A 25878-nucleotide genomic window follows, 5' to 3' on the forward strand; every position below is an offset into this window, starting at 1 on the left:
TCTGGAACTACCTAAGCCACTTGCAGCTCAACCTTGCAGCACATTATTTCCTGTGATGTAATAACATGAGAAACAGACAAGGTCACTCGGTGACCTCATGTGAAATGAGAGAGAATGATGCTCTGCAACTATACAAATAACATCAAGGTTCAGGGTAAGATTGTTCTTCTAGCTTCCGATACCCAAGGTAAGAACTATTATAGTGCTAATAAACATAATAGATTACTTTTAGAAAATGAAGGAACATTACGGTCCCTTTTAGTCACTAAACTTTTCTGAAACGTTATTCAGATGATATGCAGTGTGCAAATGAATCACAACTTTGTAATTGTTTCATCTAACAGAAAAGATCCAGTAGTAGACTTCCTAAGATAGGGTGCCAAGGTCATCAATTTACTTGGTCATCTTCCTACTGCAATAGAAATAAAAGTGGCTCTGGCAGTTTAAAAACATCACTGGCTTAATTGACTCTGCTAAAATAAGAATCTGAAGGAAAAAGCCTGAGGTGGAGGGGAAAGGTACCAGGAAAGACAGGAGATTTTCTCGGGCAGTCCTTCACCTCCATTAGATGCCCAGAGTCCTGATATGGAAGGAAAGATGCTCCAGGCCTTGGCAAGCAAACACATCCATCTTCAGGGAACATGGATGGCCTCTAACTGAGGACAGAACGATTGAAATCCAGAGGGCATCCCCTGGCTCAGGCTCCCTCCTGGGATGGTCAGGGTCTTGAGACACTTTAGCTGGGGAAAGGCAGAGAAGAGGCTCCCAGACTCACCTGACTGCCCTCCCCTCAATCTGGGGCATCAGTCCTCACCCTCTGACGTGCATACATCCATCCTGACACCCACACAGTCCTGCAACTCTTTCCGCTTATACCAATTGGGAATCAGCCCCTCCTCCTCTCTCACCCACATTGCCTGGAGAATGTAGTAACAGCCCCATTTTACAAAAGAAGAAACAGACTTGGGTGGTTAAAGCTAAGCAAGCAACAGAACCAGGATCTGAATTCACTTTGGGCTTATTAGCGAGCTCAGTAAGACACCTCAGAAAGACAGTAAGAAAAAGCTACAAAATTAACAGACAATGGGAAAAAAACAAAACTGAACTTATTTAAAGCCAAAACAGTCCTCAAGGCCTTTAACACTACTTAAGCACTTGCCAAGGGCAGTCCCTGTGCCAGGCCTCTCTTTTCAATTACGTTCAACTACAGGGTTACAGACAGCACCATACCAAAGTAACTGGCTGTGAGGCTGAATAATGGCTTCCCAAAGATGACCACATCTTAATCCCCAGAATCTTATATGGCAAAAGGGACTTTGCAGATATGATTAAAGTAATGGGGAGATTATCCTGGATTATCCAGGTGAACCCACTGTAAATCACAAGGGTTCTTAAAAGAAAAAGGCAGGAGATCAGAGTGAGTATTAGGAGATGTGACAATGAAAGCAAGAGGTTGGAGGGATTCAAGGAAGGAGTCACAAGCCAAGGAATGCAGGAGGGGACTTCCCTGATGGTCCAGTGGTTAAGACTCCCCGCTTCCATTGCAGGGCACACAGGTTTGATCCCTGGGTCGGGGAACTAAGATCCCGCATGGCATGCAAGGTGTGGCCAAAAAATTTAAACAAACAAAAAAAAATTACCAAACTGATTTCCAAAGTGGTTACACCCTCTTGTATCCCCACCAGCAATGTATGAGAGTTTTCATTGCTTCACATTCTCTCCAATATTTGATATGGCCTGTTCTAAAAAAAACAAAAGGAATGCAGGAGGCCTCTAAATGCTAGAAAAAACAAGGAAATAGATTCTTACCTAGAGCCTCCAGAAGGAGCTAGCCCTGCCAATATCTTGACATTTGCCCAGTGAAACTGATTTTGGAATTTTATCTCCAGAACTGTAAGAGAATAAATTTGCATTGTTTTAAGCCACTATGTTTATGGTTACTTGTTACAGCAGCAATAGAAAACTGACACAATGGCCAAAGTTTGAAGGGTATTTGGTTGGACAAATTTTCAGGAAGTTATTTCTTACCAAGTAATTATATATTATAAAAATATATTATTATATATTGTATTATTATAAATATAACAGTACACTAATATTATTTAATAATATTTATACAATATTACTATATTATTATTAAAAGATAACAAAATGATACATTGTTTTTGGAATAGCCTTGGGAAGCAAACTTGAAAAATACATCTCAAGAATGCTCACAAATGCTAGTGTAAATTAGCATTTTTCAAAATACAGAATAAGGAAACAAGGAAAATTCATTCATTCCATGTTTTCAAAATACAGAATAAGGAAACAAGGAAAAAGCTGAAGGAAATCAAATTTTCACTCTTTTTTCAAAATACATAAGTAAAAGTAGAAATCCTGCCTTTAGGAAACATTATCTTGGAAAAGCATCAGAAATGCACACACTATCAGAAATATAAACCTAATTTACAAAATCCTAGTAGGCATTTTGAACATTAGCTATTACAAAATTGCAAGACAGATAGTTCTTTGGTATATATAGCCTAAGACAAAGTGAGAATCTTGAATGCAAAAAAGAGAAGTATCTCATCATGTATAGGGAGGCCTTAGTAAGATAAACAGCTTATTTCTCAACAGAAATCATGAGGACAAGAAGGCAGTGGGATGACATATTCACAGTGCTGAAAGAAAAAAACAAAGAATCTATATCTGACAAAACTGTCCTTCAAAAATAAAGGAGAGGACTTCCCTGGTGGTGCAGTGGTTAAAAATCCACCTGCCAGTGCAGGGGACACGGGTTCAAGCCCTGGTCCAGGAAGATCCCACATGCCTGTGTGCCACAACTACTGTGCCTGTGTTCTAGAGCCTGCGAGCCACAACTACTGAGCCCACGTGCATTAACTACTAAAGCCCACGTGCCCTAGAGCCCATGTGCAGCAACTACTGAGCCCGCGTGCTGCAACTACTGAAGCGTGCACACCTAGAGCCCATGCTCTGCAGCAAGCAAAGCCACCGCAATGAAGTTGCCCCTGCTCGCCACAACTAGAGAAAGCCCGTGCACAGCAACAAAGATCCAACGCAGCCAAAAAAAGTAAAAAATATAAATTAATAAATAAATATTTTTTAAAATAAAGGAGAAATTAAGATATTCCTATATAAATAAAAACCAAGAGATCATTGCTAGCAGACCTTCCTACAAAAAACGCAAAAGAAATGCTTCAAGCTGAAATGAAAAAACACTTGACAGTAACTAAAATCCACAGGAAGAAGTAAAGAACACTGGTAAAGATAACTACAAAGATAAATATAAAATGTATTTTTTTGTTTGTAACTCCTCTTTTTTCCTACCTGATTTAAAAGATTACTGCATAGGGCTTCCCTGGTGGCACAGTGATTAAGAATCCACCCCCCAATGCAGGGTACACAGGTTCGAGCCGTGGTCTGGGAAGATCCCACATGCCGTGGAGCAACTAAGCCCGTGTGCCACAACTACTGAGCCTGTGCTCTAGAGTCTGCAAGCCACAACTACTGAAGCCCGTGCTCCTGGAGCCCGTGCTCCACAATGAGAAGCCCACGCACCACAACAAAGAGTAGTCCCTGCTCACCGCAACTAGAGAAAGCCCGCGTGCAGCAACGAAGACCCAATGCAGCAAAAAAGAAAAAAAAAAGAAAAAAAATTTTGGTATATGGTGTGAGGGAGAGTCCAACTTAATTCTTTTGCATGTGGATATCCAGTAGTACCATTTTTTTAAATAAATTTATTTTATTTATTTATTTTTGGCTGCATTGCTGTGCGTGGGCTTTCTCTAGTTGCAGCGAGTGGAGGCTGCTCTTTGTTGCGATGCCCGGGCTTCTCATTGCAGTGGATTCCCTTGTTGCAGAGCACAGGCTCTAGGCTCACGGGCTTCAGTAGTTGTGGCACGTGGATTCAGCAGTTGTGGCTCGCAGGCTCCAGAGCACAAGCTAAGTAGTTGTGGCGCACGGGCTTAGTTGCTCCGCGACATGTGGGATCTTCCTGGACCAGGGCTCGAACCTGTGTCCCCTGCATTGGCAGGTGTATTCTTAACCACTGTGCCACCAGGGAAGCCCACCATTTTTAAAAATACCATTCTTTCCCCCACTGGATGCTCTTGGCACTGCACTTTACTCTTATCTATCATCTTATTTTTGACCACAAGCTTCACAACTACCCCTGGGTATGAGGAGGAAGGGAAGGAGGGAATGGTGAATACTAATATGCTTTTTGGAAATTTGCAGAAAAGTTCACCCCTTTAGTCAAAGTTCTGAGGTTAATTTCATACTGGCACTTCTGCTTAGTTACGAAGTTAAATTTGAGAGAATTTTATCTGCTGCTAGCAAAACAAATGTTCCACTGAGTTTCAGTTACCAACTTTCAGTGCATTTTTTGAAAGGACATTATCAAATGAGACTTCTAAAAAATCCAACTGTACATGTTATTTGAACTATTAACTGTCCTTAGAATGGATCGTTTTATTATTAGAAGAAAAAGAATGATGAAATGAAGAGATGTGTTCAAGTTCCACTGCTGGATCTGGAGACATAAATAATGGAAATATTGAGAAAAATGTTGATTTAGCAGACTTCTTGGAGCCACATTATAAAAGGAAATACATACAAGACTATATAATGAAAATTACTTTTTTAATGGTTTTATCAAATGTATAAAATTCAATGAAAATGTCATGCCACAATATATTTCTCTGTAATTATATTCTTGCAAACAAAATTTTATTTATTATTTATTGATTTGTTTTTGGCTGTGCTGCACAGCATGCAGGATCTTAGTTCCCTGACCAGGGCTCAAACCCAGGCCCCCTGCATTGGGAGCACACAGTCTTAACCACTGGACCACGAGGGAAGTCCCTATGGCAAAAAGAACTTAATTAAACATACATGGACATACAGCTCACCCACCTGATGATATGTCCAGAGGATGGATGCTTTGATATGCTGCCCAGATCACTGTTTCAGGACCAAGGCACTCAATTCTTCATCTGCTTAGAGCATTGGCTAGCAATGCCTTGCAGCTGAGTTCCTCCTAGTGCATGGTCTCAGCTAAAGAAAGGTTTCAATTTATAACTATGTGTAGTGTTGGAGGTTAACTAGACTTATTGTGGTGGTCATTTTGCAATATATACAAATATCAAATCATTATGTTGTACACCTAAACTAATCATTATATGTCAATTATATCTAAATTTTAAAAATTTTTAAAAGAAAAACAAAATAATAAAATAAAGGTTTCCATGTAACATCCCCTTCCCAGAGATAGCATGCATACATCAGAGATATTGTGAGCTTGGTTCCAGAGCACCATAATAAAGTAAATATAGCAATAAAGTGAGTCACACCAGTTTTTGGTTTCCCAGTGCATATGAAAGTCATGTTTAGGGACTTCCCTGGTGGAGCAGTGGTTAAGACTCCACACTCCCAATGCAGGGGGCCCGGGTTCGATCCCTGGTCAGGGAACTAGATCCCACATGCATGACACAACTAAGAGTTCACATGCCATAACTAAGGAGCCTGCCTGCTGCAACTAAGACTGGCGCGACCAAATAAATAAATATTAAAAAAAGAAAGTTATGTTTACACTATACTGTAATTTATTAAGTGTGCGAGAGCATTATATCTTTTTTTTAAGTACATACCTTAATTTAAAGATACGTTATTGCTAAAAAATGCTAACCTTCATCTGACAACACAGGGTTGCCACAAACCTTTACTTAGTAAAAACCACAATATCTGCAAAGCACAATAAAGTGAAACGCAATAAAACGAGGTATGCCTGTATCCAATTACTAGTTGATGCTGGGGATTCCAGCCCCATTGTCCCAATTTGGAAAACTCTTAGAGGCCATCCAAGTTCCACAGCTCCCCAAGGTCTGATATAGAGCACCCAAGGAAGAGGCCCTCCTGGTGCTGAGATCCAGACCTTGTTGGAGAGGGCATGGCTATGGCTCACCAAATGGCAGAGAAGTGCTAGTGGATCTTGCTGGAAATTTGCCCTTTGGAACTTGCTGGAAATTCACTCTAGTGTGTTCAAGGGGAAGTGTCTCGCCTGAGGCACTCTGCTATAAAACCACCCAAGGGAGGTACTAAAGAAAGCTGCAGGCCACTAGGTGCTGCTTGGCTGCTATGCGCTGTAGTGCAGGCCCTGGTTCTGGAGAAGCTGAGAACGCTGTAGGAACCTGGTGCTGGAGAAACTGCCCACACTGCAGGAGCTGGGCACTGGGGAAGCCAAGCACATTGCCAGGAGCCTGGCAATCGAGCACACCAGAACCAGGATACAGAACGCTTTTTCATTCTGCAGTCTCTCTCCATCAACCTCTACTGATGAAGCTTATCATGATGCCAGCTGGCAAAGGAAAAATATTTGTTTAATGGGTCCATATTTGTTTTCACAAAGCAGACAAAAGGGCAAATTTAGGAATATTACTCAGCCATAAAAAGAAACGAAATTGAGTTATTTGTAGTGAGGTGGATGGACCTAGAGTCTGTCATACAGAGTGAAGTGAGTCAGAAAGAGAAAAACAAATACTGTATGCTAACACATATATATGGAATCTAAGAAAAAAAAAATGGTCATTAAGAACCTAGGGGCAAGACGGGAATAAAGACACAGACCTACTAGAGAATGGACTTGAGCATACGGGGAGGGGGAAGGGTAAGCTGGGACAAAGTGAGAGAGTGGCATGGACATATATACACTACCAAACGTAAAATAGATAGCTAGTGGGAAGCAGCCGCATAGCACAGGGAGATCAGCTCAGTGCTTTGTGACCACCTAGAGGGGTGGGATAGGGAGGGTGGGATAGGGAGGGTGGGAGGGAGATGCAAGAGGGAGGGGATATGGGGATATATGTATACGTATAGCTGATTCACTTTGTTATAAAGCAGAAACTAACACACCATTGTAAAGCAATTATACTCCAATAAAGATGTTAAAAAAAAAAGGGCAATAAATCAATAATCAACACAACCTACCCCTTTGACTAATTAGCATCCATATGCACCCTCTACACAGGTGTGAACCCCTATACAACAGCAAAAACAAGAAAAACTTTATCGTTGTATCTAACAAGATACAGCTGTCCTCCTTACAGATGAAGAAATTCTCACCCTTTCCCCCAAATGAGGAGATGCACAGACCCAAGAGTCATTGTATCCATCACTGGCTATATTACTACTCAAATTCAGTCACTCTGACTAAATACTAGTTTAAGGCCAAATTGTAAATTAACTTCCAACAACTTGCATATAAAATAAAAATGGATGAAGGAAAGAGAAGAAAACAGTTAGCATATACAAATAAACACATAATAGGCAAACAGGAAATATGCAAAGTCACTACAATCCTCATTTTTGTAACTGGTCACCAGGTCATAATTGGTATCTTCTTTCTTCCACAACCCATTCTGCATTTCCACCACCCTCAGCCAGAACCTCAGCTAGGTTCTTTACCTGGTGGGGTAATCTGTTTTGATTGCATTGTTAAAGAAGGGTTCTTTTACCTTAGCATTATTTTTATTGTACTTACATTTGGTGTGGCATGGTATCAGTCAAAAAACTTATTCTGGGAATTTCCTGGTGGGCCAGTGGTTAGGACTCAGCGCTTTCACTGCTAAGGGCCCGGGTTCAAACACTGGTTGGGGAACAAAGATCCCACAAGCCATGTGGCAGGGCCAAAATAAAAAAAATCAGGAAAAATCTTATTTTGGGATATGGTGTGTATAATTTTTCCATAATAAATCAACTGGTAAGTTAGAACTCTACCTCTCAGTAATAAGGCTATATATCCCATCAAACCTACACTGTTGTGATATACTAAGAAGCAATTTTTTTTTTTTTTTTTAATTTATATTTGGCTGAGTTGGGTCTTTGTTGCTGCGCGTGGGCTCTCTCTAGTTGCGGCCAGCAGGGGCTACTCTTCCTTGCGGTGTGCGGACTTCTCATTGTGTTGGCTTCTCTTGTTGCAGAGCACAGGCTCTAGGCATGCGGGCTTCAGTAGCTGAGGCTCGCGGGCTCTAGAGTGCAGGCTCAGTAGTTGTGGTGCACAGGCTTAGTTGCTCCGCGGCATGTGGGATCTTCCCGGACCAGGGCTCGAACCTGTGTCCCCTTCACTGGCAGGCGGATTCTTAACCGCTGCGCCACCAGGGAAGCCCAGAAGCAATTCTTTTTAGGCCATCAAATCTGGCATAAATTTGATAGTCTATTTCCTTAGAGTACTAATACTCCAAACTGTACAATACTTTTCATTTATGTGACATATCAAGATAATTTTATGAGGGAATTCCCAGGCGGTCCAGTGGTTAGGACTTTATGCTTTCACTGCTGAAGGTGCAGGTTCAATCCTTGGTCGGGGGGGAACAAGATCCTGCAAGCTGCATGGCATGGCAAAAAAAAAAAAAAAAAAAAGATAATTTTATGAAAGTTTAGTTTTATTTACTTATTTATTTTTAAATTTATTTATTTATTTATTTTTGGCTGCATTGGGTCTTCATTGCTGTGCGCGGGCTTTCTCTATTTGCGTCGAGTGCGGGCTTCTCATTGTGGTGGCTTCTCTTGTTGCAGAGCACAGGCTCCAGTAGTTGTGGCACGCAGGCTCAGTAGTTGTGGTTCACAGGCTCTAGAGTGCAGGCTCAGTAGCTGTGTTGCAGGGGCTTTGTTGCTCCGTGGTATGTGGGATCTTCCCCAACCAGGGCTCGAACCTGTGTCCCCTGCACTGGCAGGCACATTCTTAACCACTGCGCTACCAGGGAAGTCCCAGTTTAGTTTTATTTAAATTTAACTTTATACTCACAGGATTGAACATACTAACAGGATTACTAAAATGCATTGTTAATCAGTACACATTAAACTGAAAAATTTGTAAAGGAAGTACAAGCAATGGAGCTACAAGTATGACCAGAAAACATAGTGGAGCTATTAAATTGTTGGAAGAATTATAGGAATAATATCTTATACAACAAAGCTTTGGCACCCAAAGAGATTCTTCTGAATCTTATTAGATGCATTTAAAAATGCAGCAAGAATTGTTAAAATGAAGCTCATCAAAGAGCTGAATTAATGAAATAATATATCTTGTTCAAACACTGGAGCTATGATACTGAAATTTGTTGATTGGCTGGCATCAAGGTGAAGTTCTAGACATCGTCAGTCTTCTGGTTTCAACCGGTCTGGGGTCTAAGTGCTTGAGGTCAGCAGTTTCCATCTGGTGGGAGTCTGGTTCCTTACAGGAACAACTTAGGAATGTGTGTCAGACCTTTATGTCTTTCAGGGAACTGGGGGTTCAGTGACTCTGCTACATGGTTTATAGTCTAAATTGTTACCAGTTTCCCAGCCCAACAGCTATTTCTTATTTCTACATCTTCATATTTCCTAATCATTTTTAACCCTTGAGTCAGCCTTTTGGGACTTTAGGAGGACTGGGAGACTAAAGCAAAAGCCTTTTACTTAAAAAATCAGGGACACAGGGGCTTGTATATGGTTTTAAGCTCCATATCGCCCCTAAGCAATTAACATTAATTCCTTCATATAATAAAATTTTCAGGCAGTGTTCACATTTCCCCATTGGGTCATATTATTTTTATATTTTTTGTTTGTTGAAAACATATACACATTGCTTGTTCAAATCAGGATCAATAAGTATTACTGAATGAATTTGCTGATTTCAGGAACAAATTATCCTTTTATGACTGGGGGAGGCTGAGTATATTTTTGTGGTTTTGTTGTTGTATTTGGAGGGTTTATTTATTTATTTATTTACTTTATGTGCATAAAATTTCCCTGTAAGGATACACAAGAAACAACACAGAATGGCTCCCCTGGAGAGGAACGCAGAGAGTCCTCAGAGGGAAGAAGACTTTTCTTCCTATTCACACTTACGAATTTTAAACCATCTTGAACTCATGATCTATTCAGCAACTGGGTGGATAAAAGTAAAAAGTTTTTAAAAAGCAAGTCCTAAAACATCATCAAAAGGGATTGGAGTGTGGGAAGGTAGCGGTGGGAGGAGCGTTTTTCCAGACCTGCCACAAGATGGCAGCAGAGAGATACCAAAGCTTGGTTCTGGACTCTGGAAGGCTGCTTGGCTGGAATCAGTCTCTCTCTCCACTCATGACAGGTAAATGCTGGTGGGTTCCTGCCCACCTCTATGCTGAGCTGTGAGACTGTAGCTGAGCTAAAACACCCTCAGATTCCTGACCAACAGAAACTGTGCAATAATGTTTATTGTTGTTTTAAGCTGCTACATTTGTCACTTGGCATTTATATACTAGAACTCATACCATTCCACCAAAAAATATTTGAGTATGCATTTCTAAAATGTAGAGACTCATTTTTAAAAAACACAACCACAACAGCTATAAAATTTTAAATTATTTACCATAATAAAACATCCAAGCAGTCTAGTTAATAACACATGCCAAAGTATTTGAAGTAAGAGTACTGATATCTGCAATCTACTTTGACATGGATCAAAAAATGATATGGGGGACTTCCCTGGCAGTCCAGTGTTTAAGACTCCGTGCTTCCACTGCAGGGGGCGTGGGTTGGATCCCTGGTCGGGGAACTAAGATCCTACGTGCTGGGCAGCACAACCAAAAAAAAAAAAAGATGTGGCTTGATGGACTGATAGAGGCATAGATGGCTAGTTATGTGATAAAGCAAATGTAGCAAGATATTTATTATAGAATCTAGGTGGTGGGGCTTCCCTGGTGGCGCAGTGGTTGAGAATCTGCCTGCCAATGCAGGGCACACGGGTTCGAGTCCTGGTCTGGGAAGATCCCACATGCCACGGAGCAACTGGGCCCGTGAGCCACAATTACTGAGCCTGCACGTCTGGAGCCTGTGCTCCGCAACAAGAGAGGCCGCGATAGTGAGAGGCCCGCGCATCGCGATGAAGAGTGGCCCCCACTTGCCACAACTAGAGAAAGCCCTCGCACAGAAACGAAGACCCAACACAGCCATAAATAAAATAAATAAATAAAATTTGAAAAAAGAAAATGCTCCCTAGAATCTAGGTGGTGGCGATATGAATGTTTACTAGAAGATTCCTTCACCCTTTCTGTATCTTTGAAATATTTCATAAAATGTTGAGGGAAAAGTCAATCATTGTCCAAATTTCCAATTGTCTCAAAAATGTTTTTTTGGTTTTTTTACTGTTTTTTCATATCAAGATCCAAATAAAGTCCACATGTTGAGACTGGTTGGTATATAAGTTGTGTGTGCTTTAAACCACAGAATTTTGGTGCCTTTTTGTTATAGCAATAAGTGTTCATGCTAACACAGGGCAGCAGAGCTTACATCCCCCAGCTGGTTCCTTATCCTGAAATTGAGCCCTTTTGTCCTGCAAGTTGATGAACCCGTTCCTAAAGGAGACCTGAGTGATGGCAGCAGCAGCTTCTTGCCTAGGGCTTCCTGACCAAGGTCAGTGCTACAGGGTGTGTTCTGGACTCTATCCCTGCAGGGGCAGCATCAGAGAACAGCTTTCCTAGGTCAGTTTTCCTAGGTCCTGAGACTCATTCCTACAGGACTAGCCTAAAAGCAAGGCATATGTCCAGTGCAGTTGCACAGAGCCCCACACTCATAAGTGTGGTAGGCTTTTGTTCGTTTGTTTTTTGGCCGAGAGGCTTGCAGTATCTTACTTCCCCAACCAGGAGTCAAACCCGAGTCCTCAGCAGGGGAAGTGCAGAGTCCTAACCACTGGACCTCCAGGGAATTCCCCTCAGAAGCGTGGGGTTTAATGCTCTGTGGCTGCCGTCTTGTAATTCTTCACGTTATCTTTGAATTTGTGTTTTATAAGTGAAGTCTGCTGGGACGATGGAGCAGGCACCAGGGGCTTGGGGCCTGACCCGTATGCATCCTCTCCTCCCACCACTCTCCACCTCCTTGAGACAGGCTCTTAGCTGCCTATTCTTCTGCCTCCTGGGGCCCTGGGCGTAGGGAGGGTCCAGGTCCACCACACACATCCCATGGCCTCTGAGGGCAGGGCAGAGTGGCAGCTACCCCCTCCTCAGTTGGCACTCCATGGCACATTTAGCGGGTGACCCGGCAGGGGTGAGGGTCCTGCCCACCTTTGATCCAGGTTCCTGGCTCTTCTTGGAAGGGAAGTTGCATCACCCTGTAGGGAGCAAGCCCGTGGGAAGGAGAGATGCCTTGTTTGACTTCTCCACCTCTGGCCAGGGCACGAGTTGGTCCAGTGGCTGGTGGGGAGAGGAGGAGAACCCAGCAGCCAGCAGCCGTGTGTGTACGCACACACAAAGTTGCAAGGCAGGTCCCCCAGGTGACTGTGAGAGTTTGTCCTCACCCCAGGGTATCCCTTACTCTAGGGAGCATGACATTGAATAGCAAATTAAAAACACCATGACAGGTTAAGAGCAATCATGGAAGAAAGAAAAAAAGCTTTATATTTTAGTACTTTTAACAGCAATTTTTTTTTCCTGCTGTTTGAACGAGAGATCCCACGTTTTCATTTTGCACAAGGCCCCATAAATTAGGTAGCAGCCCTGCTTAGAAGGCACTCCTTCAGCCTCTCCAAACTTTCTGGTATCCAATTCTCAGAGCAGTTTCTGTTTTCTTCCCTGAATACTGATCCTACATGACTGCAGCTAACAGGGGACAGCTGGGTGAGTGAGCACATGTGCGGCCACTTCCTGGGGATGCCCAGAAACATCTAGATGACTAGAATCTAGGGGAAGCACTGAGGTCCTTCTTTGTTAAGTGGGTGGGAGCGACCAAGTTAGAGAACATTTGGGTTATACTGTATTTCCTTCAACGAATATTTGTCAAATCTACCCATGCGGGACTTCCCTGGTGGCACAGTGGTTAAGAATCCGCCTGCCAACGCAGGGGACACGGGTTCGATCCCTGGTCCGGGAAGATCCCACATGCCGCAGAGCAACTAAGCCCGTGCACCACAACTACTGAGCCCATGTGCCTAGAGCCCGTGCTCCGCAACGAGAAGCCACCGCAATGAGAAGCCCACGCACCGCAACAAAGCGTAGCCCCCCTCTCCGCAACTAGAGAAAGCCCCCGCGCAGCAACAAAGACCCAACGCAGCCAAAAAAGAAAATCCACCCATGCGCCAGGTGCTGGGGATGCAGTGGAGTCTAAAGTCAACAGACAGATAAATAGAGCAACTACACCGTTTTCCAGGGTGAAGAACTGAGTGCGGAGGTGGGGGTAAGATATGAATGAAGAAGCAAAGATGGTGGCTATGAGGCGGAGTCATTTTGTGTGCATGTTTAACTTATGCAGAGTCAGCTACATGGATTCACAATAAACCAAGAGAGATAATGAAAAATAACTAAACAAGGAAAATTATCCTGCCTTTCATTCCACTCAGTGAGGAAGCAGCATATGCCCCCGTGAGTATGAGATACGGGCGTAATCTACTACTTCCTTGGTTCCCATCACTCACCTGGATGAGGTGTGAGTTGAGTGCATTTTCCATACTACATGGTCCCTAAACCCAAAATGAACATTGACGTTTAGCCAAAGCCACAGCAATCTGTTTCAACATGGGAGGGAAAAGGACTGCACTTGACATAATGAAAGATGGTATCTTACCTTCCTTTACTCACTCTCCAACGTCTGTCGGATAGGGAGAGATCCGAGGAGACCCGACGGAGGACTTGCACTTGCCCCAGACCGATGTCACCGCAGAAACAACCCAAAAATGAATTCTGTGGAACCGCTTTCCCCTCCACGCGGACCAACAGAATTCCGAGTTGAGTAACAGATGGGTGCTCCAACCATTTGGCGCTGGGATGCGAGGATGGGGTTGCAGCGTCTGCTCCGCCCACCTATTGGACGAATCGGAAAGCGGCCGCCGGGACCTCGCTGTCCCGGGGCGCGCCGAGGGCGTGGCCTGGGACTCCCCCGGAGGGGAGGGCACCGTCTGTCCTTGGGCGGAGAGGGGAGGTGACTCCGGCCGAAGAGGAGGACGCAGGATGAGGGCCCTGCGGGTGAGGGCCCCCACGGGTCGGGCTGGGTCCCCCAACCCGGAAGCCCTCGCCCCTATACGAGACTCCCCAAACATGCCGGGATCTGGGGACTTGGAACGTGAGCCCCCTTCAGGGCTCGGGACTCCCTCCTAATAAGCCTGGGGCCCCCTCCCCCCAGCTCCCAGTCCAAGAGCTTCTGAGACAGCCGGGGACCCGTTAACATGGCCCAAAGCCCCGAGTTTGAACTTCTTCCCTTCATCCAGGGCTCCCGTTATACCTCGGGACTTAGGCACCGGGAACGTAACACCCCTTCCCCGCCCCCGAAGCTCTCGGGCAGCCGGGAAATCCCCCAGGCACTCCAGATCCTGTCCTGACATTCCCGGCACCTGAGCTCCTCCCATTAATCCAGGAAACTGCAAAAAACCTCTCCGGGACTTGGACCCGCAGAACATGAGTCTCCCTTCTGGGTCCAATCCTCTTCCAATAGTACCCTCTAGACAGACTGATAGCCTCCAAGCCAGACCCTCTAGGCACGAGTCCCCTTCTTCTGGGCCTTTCTTGACAGGACACCCTCCCCCACTCTTGCTGCCAGTTCGGATCTTGCCTTTGAGACGCTCCCAAGGGACAGGACCGTCCCCGAGTCAGAGCCTCGGAAAGTCCGACACCCTCTCCCCAGCGGGACCTCCTCCGGGACACCCCTCCAGGCGCCTCCAATACCCAGCCATCCCCTCTCCACAGGTCTCCCAGGCACTGGTACGCTCCTTTAGCTCAACCGCCCGGAACCGCTTCGAGAACCGAGTGGCTGAGAAACAAAAACTCTTCCAGGTAGGCGGGGCGGGGGGAGGACCCGGGGCCGCCTGCTTGGTCCTGAAGAGGAGTTGGGCAGGCAGGGGCTTAAGGTCTACCGAGTAGGCAGCGCCTTTCCAATCGTTTACCCCCAACATCCAGGCGGACAATGACCTCCCGGTGCACTTGAAGGGCGGTCTAACCGACAACATCCTGTATCGAGTGACTATGGCTCTGTGTCTGGGAGGTGAGTGCAGGGCCCGGCTCGGCCTGAACTGCGGGAGGAGGCGGGACTCGAGATGGAGTGGGGAAGGGGCTGGTTCCAGCGCTGGGGTTTTGGGAGGGGATTGGGTTCTGAGCTGGTGTGGGACGGTATGGGGCTCTGGGCTGGCAAATAGGGAGGAAGCACCCTAGGGCTTGGGCTTCTGTCCCAGGAGGGCGGCTGGGCTAGTGATGGGTCTGGGGAGAAAGCCCAAAGCCTGGTCTGGATCAAGGTCCAGCATTTCCCCAGTTGAAGTGCAGTTTGGGAAGGGAGCTGGAGCCTGAAGTAGGGCTGAGACCCAGGATGGTGACTGGGGAGTCTGCAGGGGGCTCAGGGAGGGAATTAGGGTCTCATTCTGTATCCCCCCACACTCCCTCCCTAGGCACTGTCTACAGCCTGTACTTCCTTGGCTGGGCCTCCTTCCCTCACAAGAAGTGAAACCAAGAAGTCTGCAGGACCTGAACAAGCATCAATAAATGTGCTGGCTTCCTGGGGAAGCCAGCCCGGCTCTGTCCTCCGTGTGTGTACCTCCCAGCCTTCCACCAGCAAGTGATCTCTGCCCTGTGGACAGACCACTGCCCCAGCCCTGAGTCTCCGACGCTAGACCAGGGCTATCCCTAGGATATCTATCGCTGCCTCTCAGCCCTCCCAGAAGGGCTGGGAGCCCCACACAGCACCCCTGGGCTGCCCCTCCGGGCCTGGGGACCTGGAATGGGACAGGGGCTTTGTATCCTGGGATGGCAGCCCCTCTCCCTGCAGAGGCCGGAGGGTGGGAAGGAAGATGCTGAGCATAATGTATGACACACAGAGGCAGAGGCAAGTGAGGACAGACTCACTCAAGCACAGAAGCTGAGAGGGGCAAACATGGCCTTGGGGGACAGAGCCAGGGGTAGCACTGAGACTTCCCACCAGCGTGGCTCTTGGAGCAGAAGCAGAGATGGTCCAGGCTTCTAGTCTTGGCCTCCGCAGGCTCTGTGAGAGATCTCACCAAGAATGAGGCTACAGGGACTTCCCTGGCGGTCCAGTGGTTAAGACTCCGCACTTCCAATGCAGGGGGCGCAGGTTCAATCCTGGGTCAGGGAACTAAGATCCCACATGCAGCGGGGCCAAAAAAAGACCCAAAAAGAATGAGGCTACAGCTCAACTGGGATCGAGAATTTGAAAAAAGACCAGGACTAGAAGACAGGCGGAGGCAGACTCCCTCTGCCCCAAACAGAGCCAGAGCCACCCCTCAACTCTCAGAACAGGAGGCAGATCTCAGAGAGAGCAGCAACTGGGGTGCATTTATTTCCTCCTGGGCCTGGCAGGCTGGGAGCAGAATACAGACACAGGCACTGGGGCATGTGGCCTGTTATAGCCTGGAGTTCAGCTGCCTGGGTGGTAACTGAATGGGTGTGCCAGGGTGTGTAGGGACTGGAGTCATCCTCCCAGAACTGAGAAGGGCCCTTGGGGTGTGCAAGCAACACAAACGTTGGGCTTGGCACAGATGCAAGAGAGGGATTATGGAGTAGATGTGAGACGGGTGTGCTGGGGCAGGGTGTGTTGAAGCATGTTGGGCCCTGGCTGTTGACTGAGAATCCAGGTGCCAAGGGCTGGGAGAACAGAAAGGCCTGTGGGTCAGCAGGAGCCATGAAGATGTGACTGCAAACAAGGATCAGCCCTGGGGGAGACCGAAGAGTCCAAGGCGACTCCTAGAGCGAGGCGATGAGGGGGCAGGTCTGGGACTCCCATTCAGGAATACATGGTCAGCTGTAGCCACTGGGGAGAGGAAGGCACTGAGTGAGGATCAGGGAACCTAAGAATACCAGCAGCCCTTCTCTGCCCTCACCCAGGGGTCGCTGGGAAAATAGGAGGGAGCGAGCCCCAGCCCAGAGCTGGTACATGGGACTGAGGGGAGGGGCCCCCTGCTAGGATCCCACATCCCAGGATGGGGGTTCTTACCTCCTGGATGTTCACCTGGATTTGTCCAGTGCCATCTCTGTCAAGAGATTTGAAGGCACCTGGTGAAAGGAAGGGTTGGAGGGATTGGCTTTTAGGATAAAAATATATTAATAGATGGGATGACAATAATAATGGCTAGTACTCTGTGCCAAGCAATGTATAAAGCGCTTTCCATGTATGAACTCATTTAATCCGATTCTGTGAGATAAGTGTCATTTAAAAATAAGGCACATGGGCTTCCCTGGTGGCGCAGTGGTTGAGAATCTGCCTGCCAATGCAGGGGACACGGGTTCGAGCCCTGGTCTGGGAAGGTCCCACATGCCGCGGAGCAGCTGGGCCCGTGAACCACAATTACTGAGCTTGCGCGTCTGGAGCCTGTGCTCCGCAACAAAAGAGGCCGTGATAGTGAGAGGCCCGCGCACCGCGATGAAGAGTGGCCCCCACTTGCCGCAACTGGAGAAAGCCCTTGCACAGAAACGAAGACCCAACACAGCCAAAAATAAATAAATAAATAAATAAATAAACCCAACGTAAAAAAAAAAAAAAAAAAAAATAAGGCACAGAGGGATCTCCCTGGTGGTCCAGTGGGTAAGACTCCACGCTCTCAATGCAGGGGGCCCGGGTTCAGTCCCTGGTTCGGGAGCTAGATCCCACATGCATGCCACAACTAAGAAGTCCACATGCCGCAACTAAAAAGAAAAAGATCCTGTATGCCGCAACAAAGATCCCACGTGCCACAACTAAGACCCAGCGCAGCCAAAATAAATAAATAATTAATTAATAAATGTTTTTTTTTTTAATGAAAAAAAAATAAGGCACAGAGAAATGTAGTGATGTGCCCCATGTCACAGAGCAAAAAAGTGAGGAAACTGGGATTGGAACCCTGACTGCTACCCACCTCAGTAATGGGCTCCATATCCTGACCTGCATGTCCCCCATCACCCCTCTGCCCAAGCCCCAGCCCCAGCCTCCCACTGACCGGCTCCGCACGGTTCCAGCCTAAGCAGGCTACCGGAAGGAGGTGCTGCACTTCCTGCTCCTACAGTCTGGTGTGGTCCCCACTCCTGCCCTGAAACTCGACTCCATGTTCCTCACTCACAGCCAAACCAGTAGGCAAACAGGCGCCCATACTGTCTTTGTGGCTTCTCTTTCACTCACCACTCAGTTACCACCCTCAAGGGCCCACTAGCCTAGTACCCCGGATGTTGCAGTCACTGCTGGCCCTCTTGCTGGTAAATCCAAGGCCATTTCTTGGGCCCTCTCATACATGACTTTTGGCATCATCTGCCCTATCGTCCTCTCCCACCTTCCCTTCATGTCCCCGACATACCTGCCCCCTTTTCCTCTCCCCATGCTCTTAATGCATTGTCCTCCCTGGGCTCTTGGGAGGCCGGGAGGTCTTCCTAAAGCTAAACCTGAGACCCTGTCATTCCCCTGCCTGGACCCTGTCCACTGTCCCCAGTAGAGTCTGAGCACCCCTGAACTTGGCATTCACAGCCTGCACAGCCTGACCAGGCCCATTGCTCCTGCCTCCTTTTATGCAACTCTCTCAGACAAATCTGAGTTCAAATTCTAGCTTTGCAACTTCCTAGCTAAGTGGCTGTGAGCAAGAAATTTTGCCTCCTTGAACCCTAGGTTCCTCCTCCAGAAAATGGGGACAATAATTCCCACTTCGCAGGGCTGTCTCAAGGATTCAGTGCATTAATGTTCACAAGAGCCCTCATGATCCAGCCCCTACTGACCCCTCCCAGCCTTATGTCTCCCCATCCCACCCCCTTCCTTTTTAGCACTCTGAACCAAGTCCAACCAAAATCATCCAAAGCACCATCTACGCTTTCCTTTCTAGGCCTTCGCACAGGCTGTTCGCGCTGCAGCGCTCGTCCCCACCCTCTTGCTGGGGTCACTCCTCCTCATCCTTCAGGTCTCCACTCACATGTGCCCTCCCTCCTCCAGGAAGCCCTCCTTGACCCCTTAAGCTGCATCAGGTGCCTTGTTAGGGTTGAATAGCTGTGACAGCTCCCCCAGTCACAAATCTAAACCCCATCTGCCCTGAGCTTCCCCCTCACAGCCCTCATCGCTCTGCCTAGGCTTCCCCGATCCCACTGTCTGGTAATTTGCCTCCCCTCCTCTGGACTGTGAGTAACATGAGGGCAGAAACTAGGGCTGTTTCAGTCACTGCTGTGCCCCTAACATTGCCCACCTCAGCGTCAGGCTCAGAGGAGGCCTGGCGGATGGAAGTTGGACAAATCCCCACCCAGGAAGACAGCTGGGGTGTCACTCACGGAACATGGCATCCAGTCTGACCAGGCAGCTGATGAAGTTGTCAAAATCCATGTTCCCTCCCTCATCTGAGTAGCGTCGGATGATCATGTTGTAGAGATGCTCATTCAGGTGGAATCCTGAGAACGACTGTCTCTCAGGTGTGGGGGCCACGGAGCCCAGCCCTCCCAGCCCCAGGATTCAGGCTCAGCCCAGCTCAGTGGGGGCTGCCTCACCAGTCCCACCCCCAGCCCCATCACGTTCCCGCCAGCCACACCTGCTGCCTCAAAGGCCCCCGGGAGTTCACTGCTGCCAATGGTCCCTGAACCGTCAATGTCAAACTGTTTGTATATGGCCTGTGGGGACAAGGAGGTCACGGTTCAACTAAGCATCATGGGGCATGGCATCTCCATGGCTTGGGGGTCTCTGTAATAGGAGTTTCAGAGGCTGCGCACACCTGCCACTTTTTGATGTTGTTCCACAAGTACTTGAATTCCTCGAAGCCCAGTTTGCCGGTCGTGTCACTCTGGTGAGAGGGTGTTAAGAATAAATGTACCCAGATGTGTGCACTGTGTACATGATGATGATAATGGCCAAGCAGGGGAATCTGGGCTAAAACCCCAGCTCCCATCCCACCCTAGTCATGTCACCTTGGGTGTGGCTTCATTGTTCATTTTGCCATACTTATTTTAGTCTATATTTCTAAATGATAAGGACTCTTTAAACATAACCACGGGGAATTCCTCATTTATAAAATTCTTCAACAGTAATTCAATGTTATAAATGTTAGGACGTAAAAAACAAGGGTATATGGGACTTCCCTGGTGACGCAGTGGTTAAGAATCCGCCTGCCAATGCAGGGGACACGGGTTCAAGCCCTGGTCCAGGAAGATCCCACATGCCGCTGAGCAACTAAGCCTGTGCGCCACAACTAGTGAGCCTGGGCTCTAGAGCCCGCGAGCCACAACTACTGAGCCCACGTGCCACAACTACTGAAGCCCGCGCACCTAGAGCCCGTGCTCCGCAACAAGAGAAGCCACTGCAATGAGAAGCCCGTGCACCACAACGGAGAGTAGCCCCTGCTCGCCGCAACTAGAGAAAGCCCACATGCAGCAACGAAGACCCAATGCAGCCATAAGTAAATAAATAAATATATGATTTTAAAAAAGAAACAAAAAAAAAAAAAAAAAAAAAAAAAAAACAAGGGTATCTTAGAACTCTAAGGAAATAAGGTGATGAGAGTAAATACCTGCTGGGTTTGTGATAAAAAGTGAATGAGGGGCTTCCCTGGTGGCGCAGTTGTTAAGAATCCGCCTGACAATGCAGGGGACATGGGTTCAAGCCCTGGTCTGGGAAGATCCCACATTCCGTAGAGCAACTAAGCCCGTGCGCCACAACTACTGAGCCTGCACTCTAGAGCCCACGAGCCACAACTACTGAGCCCGCGTGCCACAACTACTGAAGCCCATGCACCTAGAGCCGGTGCTCTGCAACAAGAGAAGCCACCACAGTGAGAAGCCTGCGCACCGCAACGAAGAGTAGCCCCCACTTGCAGCAACTAGAGAAAGCCCACGTGCAGCAACGAAGACCCAACGTAGCCAAAAAATAAATAAATAAATATAAATAAACAAATAAATAAAAGTGAATGAGAGGGCTGTATATTGGTATAAAGCCCTTAGCTCAGGGGTTGGCACTTGATAAATTCTCAATAAATAGCAACAATGGCCAAGACTTATCAAATGACCAAGTACATGTCAGATAGTGCTAAGCTTCTCAGGAATGTCACTTTTGTCACTAAATCCTCAAGACACCAGTCCCACCAGTATTATACCCCAGTGACAGAGAAACAGATTCAGAGCTGAAAAATCTACCTGGGTGAGATCATGGTAACAGTTAGCATGTACACACCACTTATGTGCTATGTACTGTGCTAAACCATTTGCGTGCAACTCCAATTTGGTATCACCATTATCATTCACCCGATTTTACAGAGAGGCAAATTGAGGCACAGAGAGGCTCAGTAACCTTGCTAAGGGCAGAGCTGGATTTGTTTAACCCTATGCAACATGTTATGACAGCTGATGTTATTATGTATTGCCGTATGTCCAAGGTGGGTGTGTGTTCTGATATATACATGTCTACATCTGTGGGTATGAAAGCTACACACTGACTGCCCCAATCATGCTCTCAGAAAATCCCCTCTTGGGAATTCCCTGGCAGTCCAGTGGTTAGGACTCCTCACCCTCACTGCCGAGGGCCCGGGTTCAATCCCTGGCTGGGGAACTAAGATCCCACAAGCCGTGCAGCACAGCCAAAAAAAAAAGAAAGAAAGAAAAGCAAAAAAGAAAATCCCCTCTTCACCAAGGCCTCCACCAGACTGCCCTCAAGGATACATCCATAACAGCCACCATGCTGCGACATGTGTCAATGCCAAAACCATCAGTCTTCAGATCAGGATCTGTGGGATGCAGGTTGAAAGTCAGAGGCCAGAGATCACAGCTACCCCAGCCGCCATGCCTCTAAACCTGCCCTGTGTGTTGACCCCAGTCACTCACGTCGGGTCACGACTTTGTTGAGAATGTTCATGAGTTCTGTGGCACTGACCTCCATGTCCTAGGGGGAGAAGTTAGGAATGGGTCAGGGGTGACTGAAAGGGGTCTGGGCATGTCATGAAGGAGGATGGGAACTTTGGGATTGCCATGGTCAAATGTACCTGTAAAGGGCATCCAGAGGGAAGGCATGGAAAGGTTAGGACACTTCTGAGGGCCCCAGGTTACTTACCTCTCCAGCCAGTTGGGCAAAGAGCCTCCGGAACTGCCGGACCTCCTCACTCTCATTGGCCTCGATGTTGGAGTAATGGGTGCGAGGGGGCTGCAGAGGGAAGAGATCTCAGAGCAGGTAGGGGGAGGGGTGCCCTGGCCAGGACAGCCTTAGGTGGGAAAGTCAGAGTGGCCTGGGTGGCTGCGTGACCAATGAATGAGAAGTGGTCAATGAATAGGGAGTGGATATAGCAAAGTTTAAGGATGTTACAAGGGAGAGACTTAATGAGACAAATTTCATAAGGAGAGGTGTGGGGCTTCTTCAAAGGGACAAGGATGGGTCCTTGTCCCTTTGAAGAAGAGGGGTCTCCGATTATGAAGGGTGGCTTACCGGGGGCTCTGGGTTGTACTGCGCAGCCGCCTCACTGAAGGGAAACAAGGGGGAGTTAGTGCCAGGGGGCGGGGCCTCCAACGGGCAGCACCAGCCCCCACACCCCAAGCCCCCAACCCCCAGCTCGCCGCCCTACCTACCTCTTCCCTCCGCCCGCCTCATCAGTCCTTGTCCTCACCTGTCCCTATCCTCGCTGCCCTGGTTGTGCCCCCACGGTAGGACACCCTCTTGCCAGGGCACACCTACGCAATGGCAGATTCCTCAAAAGACGAGAGCTCACTTCATAGAAGCTCGGCCCCAGCTTCCCGGGGCCCCACCCTCCTGGGTTCCACCTGTCTAGGAACCTGCTCCATCGCCACGGCTTCTGAACACTTGTGTCTTCCCAAGATCCCACCCCAGCTCCATTAGTTCTCACCCCTTTAAGGGATCACACTCAGTGGCCAAGACTAACGAGGCCCCTACCGACGCCCTGCCCTACCTCCACCAGGACATTTTTCTATTTTAACCAGGCAGTTCCCAGCCAGGCCCTGTCCCTTCAAGGCCATATCCCCTGTCCCATTACGGTTAGACCTCTTCTGGGCACACCTCATTGACCCACCTACGAGGGCCACGCCGCGCCCATAAGGCTAGCCTTGCCCCCATGAAGTGATACCCAGCCTCACTGGCTCCGCCCCCTTAACGTTTGTCTCCAGGTTAGCGGAAGTAGGCCGCGCCAGCCCCATTAAGCCCCACCTCCCAAAGCCCCGCCGGTCCCATCCGATTGTGCCCCCACAACAGACTACCCCCATGTCAAGCCCCGCCCCCATGAACTCATTACGGTCGGCCCCCTCAAGGCCGGTCTCCTAGCCCAGGCCCGGCCCAGCCTAATTAAGGTTCCTGGTCAGTGTCCAGGTTACCCCATTCTATCCTGGCTGGACAAGCCTCTTCCTCCAGGCCCCGCCCCTCCTCAGGCCCCGCCTTACCTAATGGCGCTAATGACCCCGCCCAGGATGCGCATGGCAGTTCCGCCACCACCACCGCCGCCGCCGCCTCCTCCTCCGCCGCCGCCGCCTCCGGCCCCGCTGATCAGGCCTCCGAGCACATTCCCTAGGCCCCCGCCCAGGCCCCCGCCTCCCCCGCCGCCTCCTCCACCCTTCAAGAACGAGTTAACCAGGAACATGGCTGTGACTCAAGATTCCTGAGGAGGGAAAAAGGAGTCAGGTGGCTGTCTCGTCCCTGAGCCCGCCCCTTCCCCCACAGAAATACGCATTTCTGACTGCTGGACTTGGGGGAGTGATATGAAGCCTCTAGGCGGAGACCTATCCTCCGGCTGCGGCTTAAGGGTCCATTCGGGATGGGGTCTGGGCTTCTGGGGGAAGGTAGTTCTTGGCTGGGTGGCATAGGGACGCAAGATCAGGTTTGAAACCTCCTCCCGGTCCAAAGGGTCCGCGTCTGGCTTGAAGGACTCTAGGCTGAGTCTACGCATAGGCATCATTAGGCACCAGACACCGGCCAGGTCAAGTGGGGTTCTCGAGATGGGGGTCCCAAGCTGGCTCTCGAATCTGAGATCCAGAGCCCTAAGACTGATTTAGGGGTTTGGGGTGGGTCGGGAGCGTGGATCAGAAATTCTCCGCCTGGAGGCTCCTGGAGCAGAGTTTAGGAAATCCAGAATGTGGGCTTGAGGGTTTAGGTACAACCAGCAGCGGGATTACAGTCTCATCGCGGTGTCTATGGGTTCGGGTCTAAGATATTGAGTGTGAGTCCCGGGGCCCGGGATAACGGAGTCCCCGTTAGAATTGAGAGCACGGATCCAGGATCGTGGTCCTGGAGGCCACACCCAGGGCTGAATTTACGGGGTGCCTCTCAAATCCATGGGCTCCTATTTTAGATCCTGAGAGGGAGGGTGGAAAAGTCCCCGCGGCGGGATAACTAGGGCCGGACAGATCTGGGGGGTCGGATCTGAGATCGTGGGTGTGGTGGACCCCTGAGGCCAAGATTTGAGGATCTCTTCGGGTCGGGAGGCCTCCAGGGCCGGGTTTACGGAGTGCAGGGGGAGTCCGGACTGGGCGCTCACCACCTCGCTCGCGCGTCGGCCGGTCCGCTAGTCTGTGCTGCTCCGGGGCCTCCGGCTGCGTCCGGCTCCGCAGGGAGGGGCGGGTGACTCAGGCGGAAGAGGCCGGATTAGGCACTTGCTGGGCGGCCCAGCGGCATCCGCACGGTCCTAGAGCCGACATTGAAACTCCGCGTGTGCCTGCCGGCACCGCCTCCTGTAATGGGGTGCGGCCGCCCGGGCTCAGTCCTGCGTTTCCGGTGCCTCGCATTCCGACACCGCCCTGACTTTAAAGAGCTGAGGTCTTTCCCTACACTTGGTTCCAGGTGCAGGCACCCGGGGACGAGAACTCCGAGGTGACTTGAGGACTCGTCGTGCCCAAGGTCACCCCCTAGTGTTGTAGTGTGAATGTTCGCCCCAAAGCCAGCCTCCACCCGCTCACAGATGTGGTTTTCGGCCTCCTCGGAAAGGAACTCTTGGGGCTCTTGGCACTTGTCCCCTATCCTAGACTTGTCGCGACAAGCAGCATCTGGAGGCCCCGAGTTATGTTTGGCCCACAGTCCGGGGACAAGCGCCCGCATCTGTGGCGGGGATCCTGCGGCACAGCCCTGGTGGCGGTCCAGTTCCGCCTACGAATTGGACTGTCTTGTGCCTTCTCCATCCACACCCCTTGACCCCCTGAGTCAGGGTCACCAGGTCACCATTTTTCCTGGACGGGCCCAAAGTGTAGTCTCAGTCTTACAGTCTCTAAAGAGGGGCCCAGACACAGGAAGAGTCCCCTGGCCACAGCCTGGTTTCTGAGACTAGATGTTCCCAAGGTCGGGTGGTGGGCAGGGTGCGGAGTGCAGCTGAGAGGGAAAATGGCAACCGAAGCCACCTCTGGGTGTCTTTCCCTTGCTATCTGCTTCCAACGTCCAACGTGTGAGGGCCCAGTACTTTTTCCGGGCTCCTCAGAGGGAGCTAAATCTGGCTCCCCCAGGCAGTCTGGCTGTCTAGCCCTTAGCCTCTCCCCGGGAAGCTGGCTCAGCTTGAGTTTGAATCCTTACTTTGCGCTTAATAATTTGGGATCCCAAAACGGTGAGCTGAGCAACAATCTCCTAATCTGTAAAATGCGAACAAAGGTTTCCATGCCCCAACTTTCTAGGCCTCTATCAAAATTAAGCAGTAAATGCTTAGTAAATGGTAGCTATTATCCTCTGTGTCTGTTCCTTCCTCCTGGAGCCCACCTGGGTTCCTTAGGTGGTTGATTCTTGCTCCTCCTTAGGTAATACTGATAAAAAAATAACTGCCAAGCACTCTCCCAAGTACTTTACGTATATCGGGTCATATGTCCTCATAACAGTCCTGTGGGATGGATGCTATACATTATCTCCATTTTACAAATATGTAAACTGATTCTGAGGGTAAACTCCCAAGCCTGTACTCTTGAGCACTACTGAAACCGAGCAGGACCCTGTAGGACTCCTGGGCAACGGAAGCCTTTCTGTGTCCCCCGTTTCTTG

The 25878-nt window shown here is 48.8% G+C and overlaps 2 protein-coding genes across 2 annotated transcripts; one reads left to right on the forward strand and one right to left on the reverse strand.

Moving 5' to 3' along the window:
* Positions 1–13865: 13865 nt before the first annotated feature.
* On the forward strand, positions 13866–15511 carry LOC118884892 (cytochrome c oxidase subunit 7A1, mitochondrial). Its single transcript, XM_036833032.1, has 4 exons — positions 13866–13970; positions 14688–14774; positions 14898–14982; positions 15380–15511. The coding sequence occupies exons 1-4, from the start codon at positions 13956–13958 to the stop codon at positions 15433–15435; spliced, it is 243 nt and encodes an 80-aa protein (XP_036688927.1). The 5' UTR covers positions 13866–13955; the 3' UTR covers positions 15436–15511.
* A 743-nt stretch (positions 15512–16254) lies between these two features.
* On the reverse strand, positions 16255–24513 carry CAPNS1 (calpain small subunit 1). Its single transcript, XM_036832996.1, has 11 exons — positions 24401–24513; positions 23310–23524; positions 22348–22381; positions 21979–22068; positions 21753–21810; positions 21591–21655; positions 19655–19723; positions 19475–19553; positions 19221–19337; positions 16939–16997; positions 16255–16755 (listed from the first exon to the last, which is right to left on the reverse strand). The coding sequence occupies exons 2-11, from the start codon at positions 23504–23506 to the stop codon at positions 16729–16731; spliced, it is 795 nt and encodes a 264-aa protein (XP_036688891.1). The 5' UTR covers positions 23507–23524; positions 24401–24513; the 3' UTR covers positions 16255–16728.
* Between the last annotated feature and the right edge of the window lie 1365 nt (positions 24514–25878).

This window comes from Balaenoptera musculus, chromosome 19 (genome assembly GCF_009873245.2).
Source record: "Balaenoptera musculus isolate JJ_BM4_2016_0621 chromosome 19, mBalMus1.pri.v3, whole genome shotgun sequence".
Lineage (NCBI taxonomy): Eukaryota > Metazoa > Chordata > Mammalia > Artiodactyla > Balaenopteridae > Balaenoptera > Balaenoptera musculus.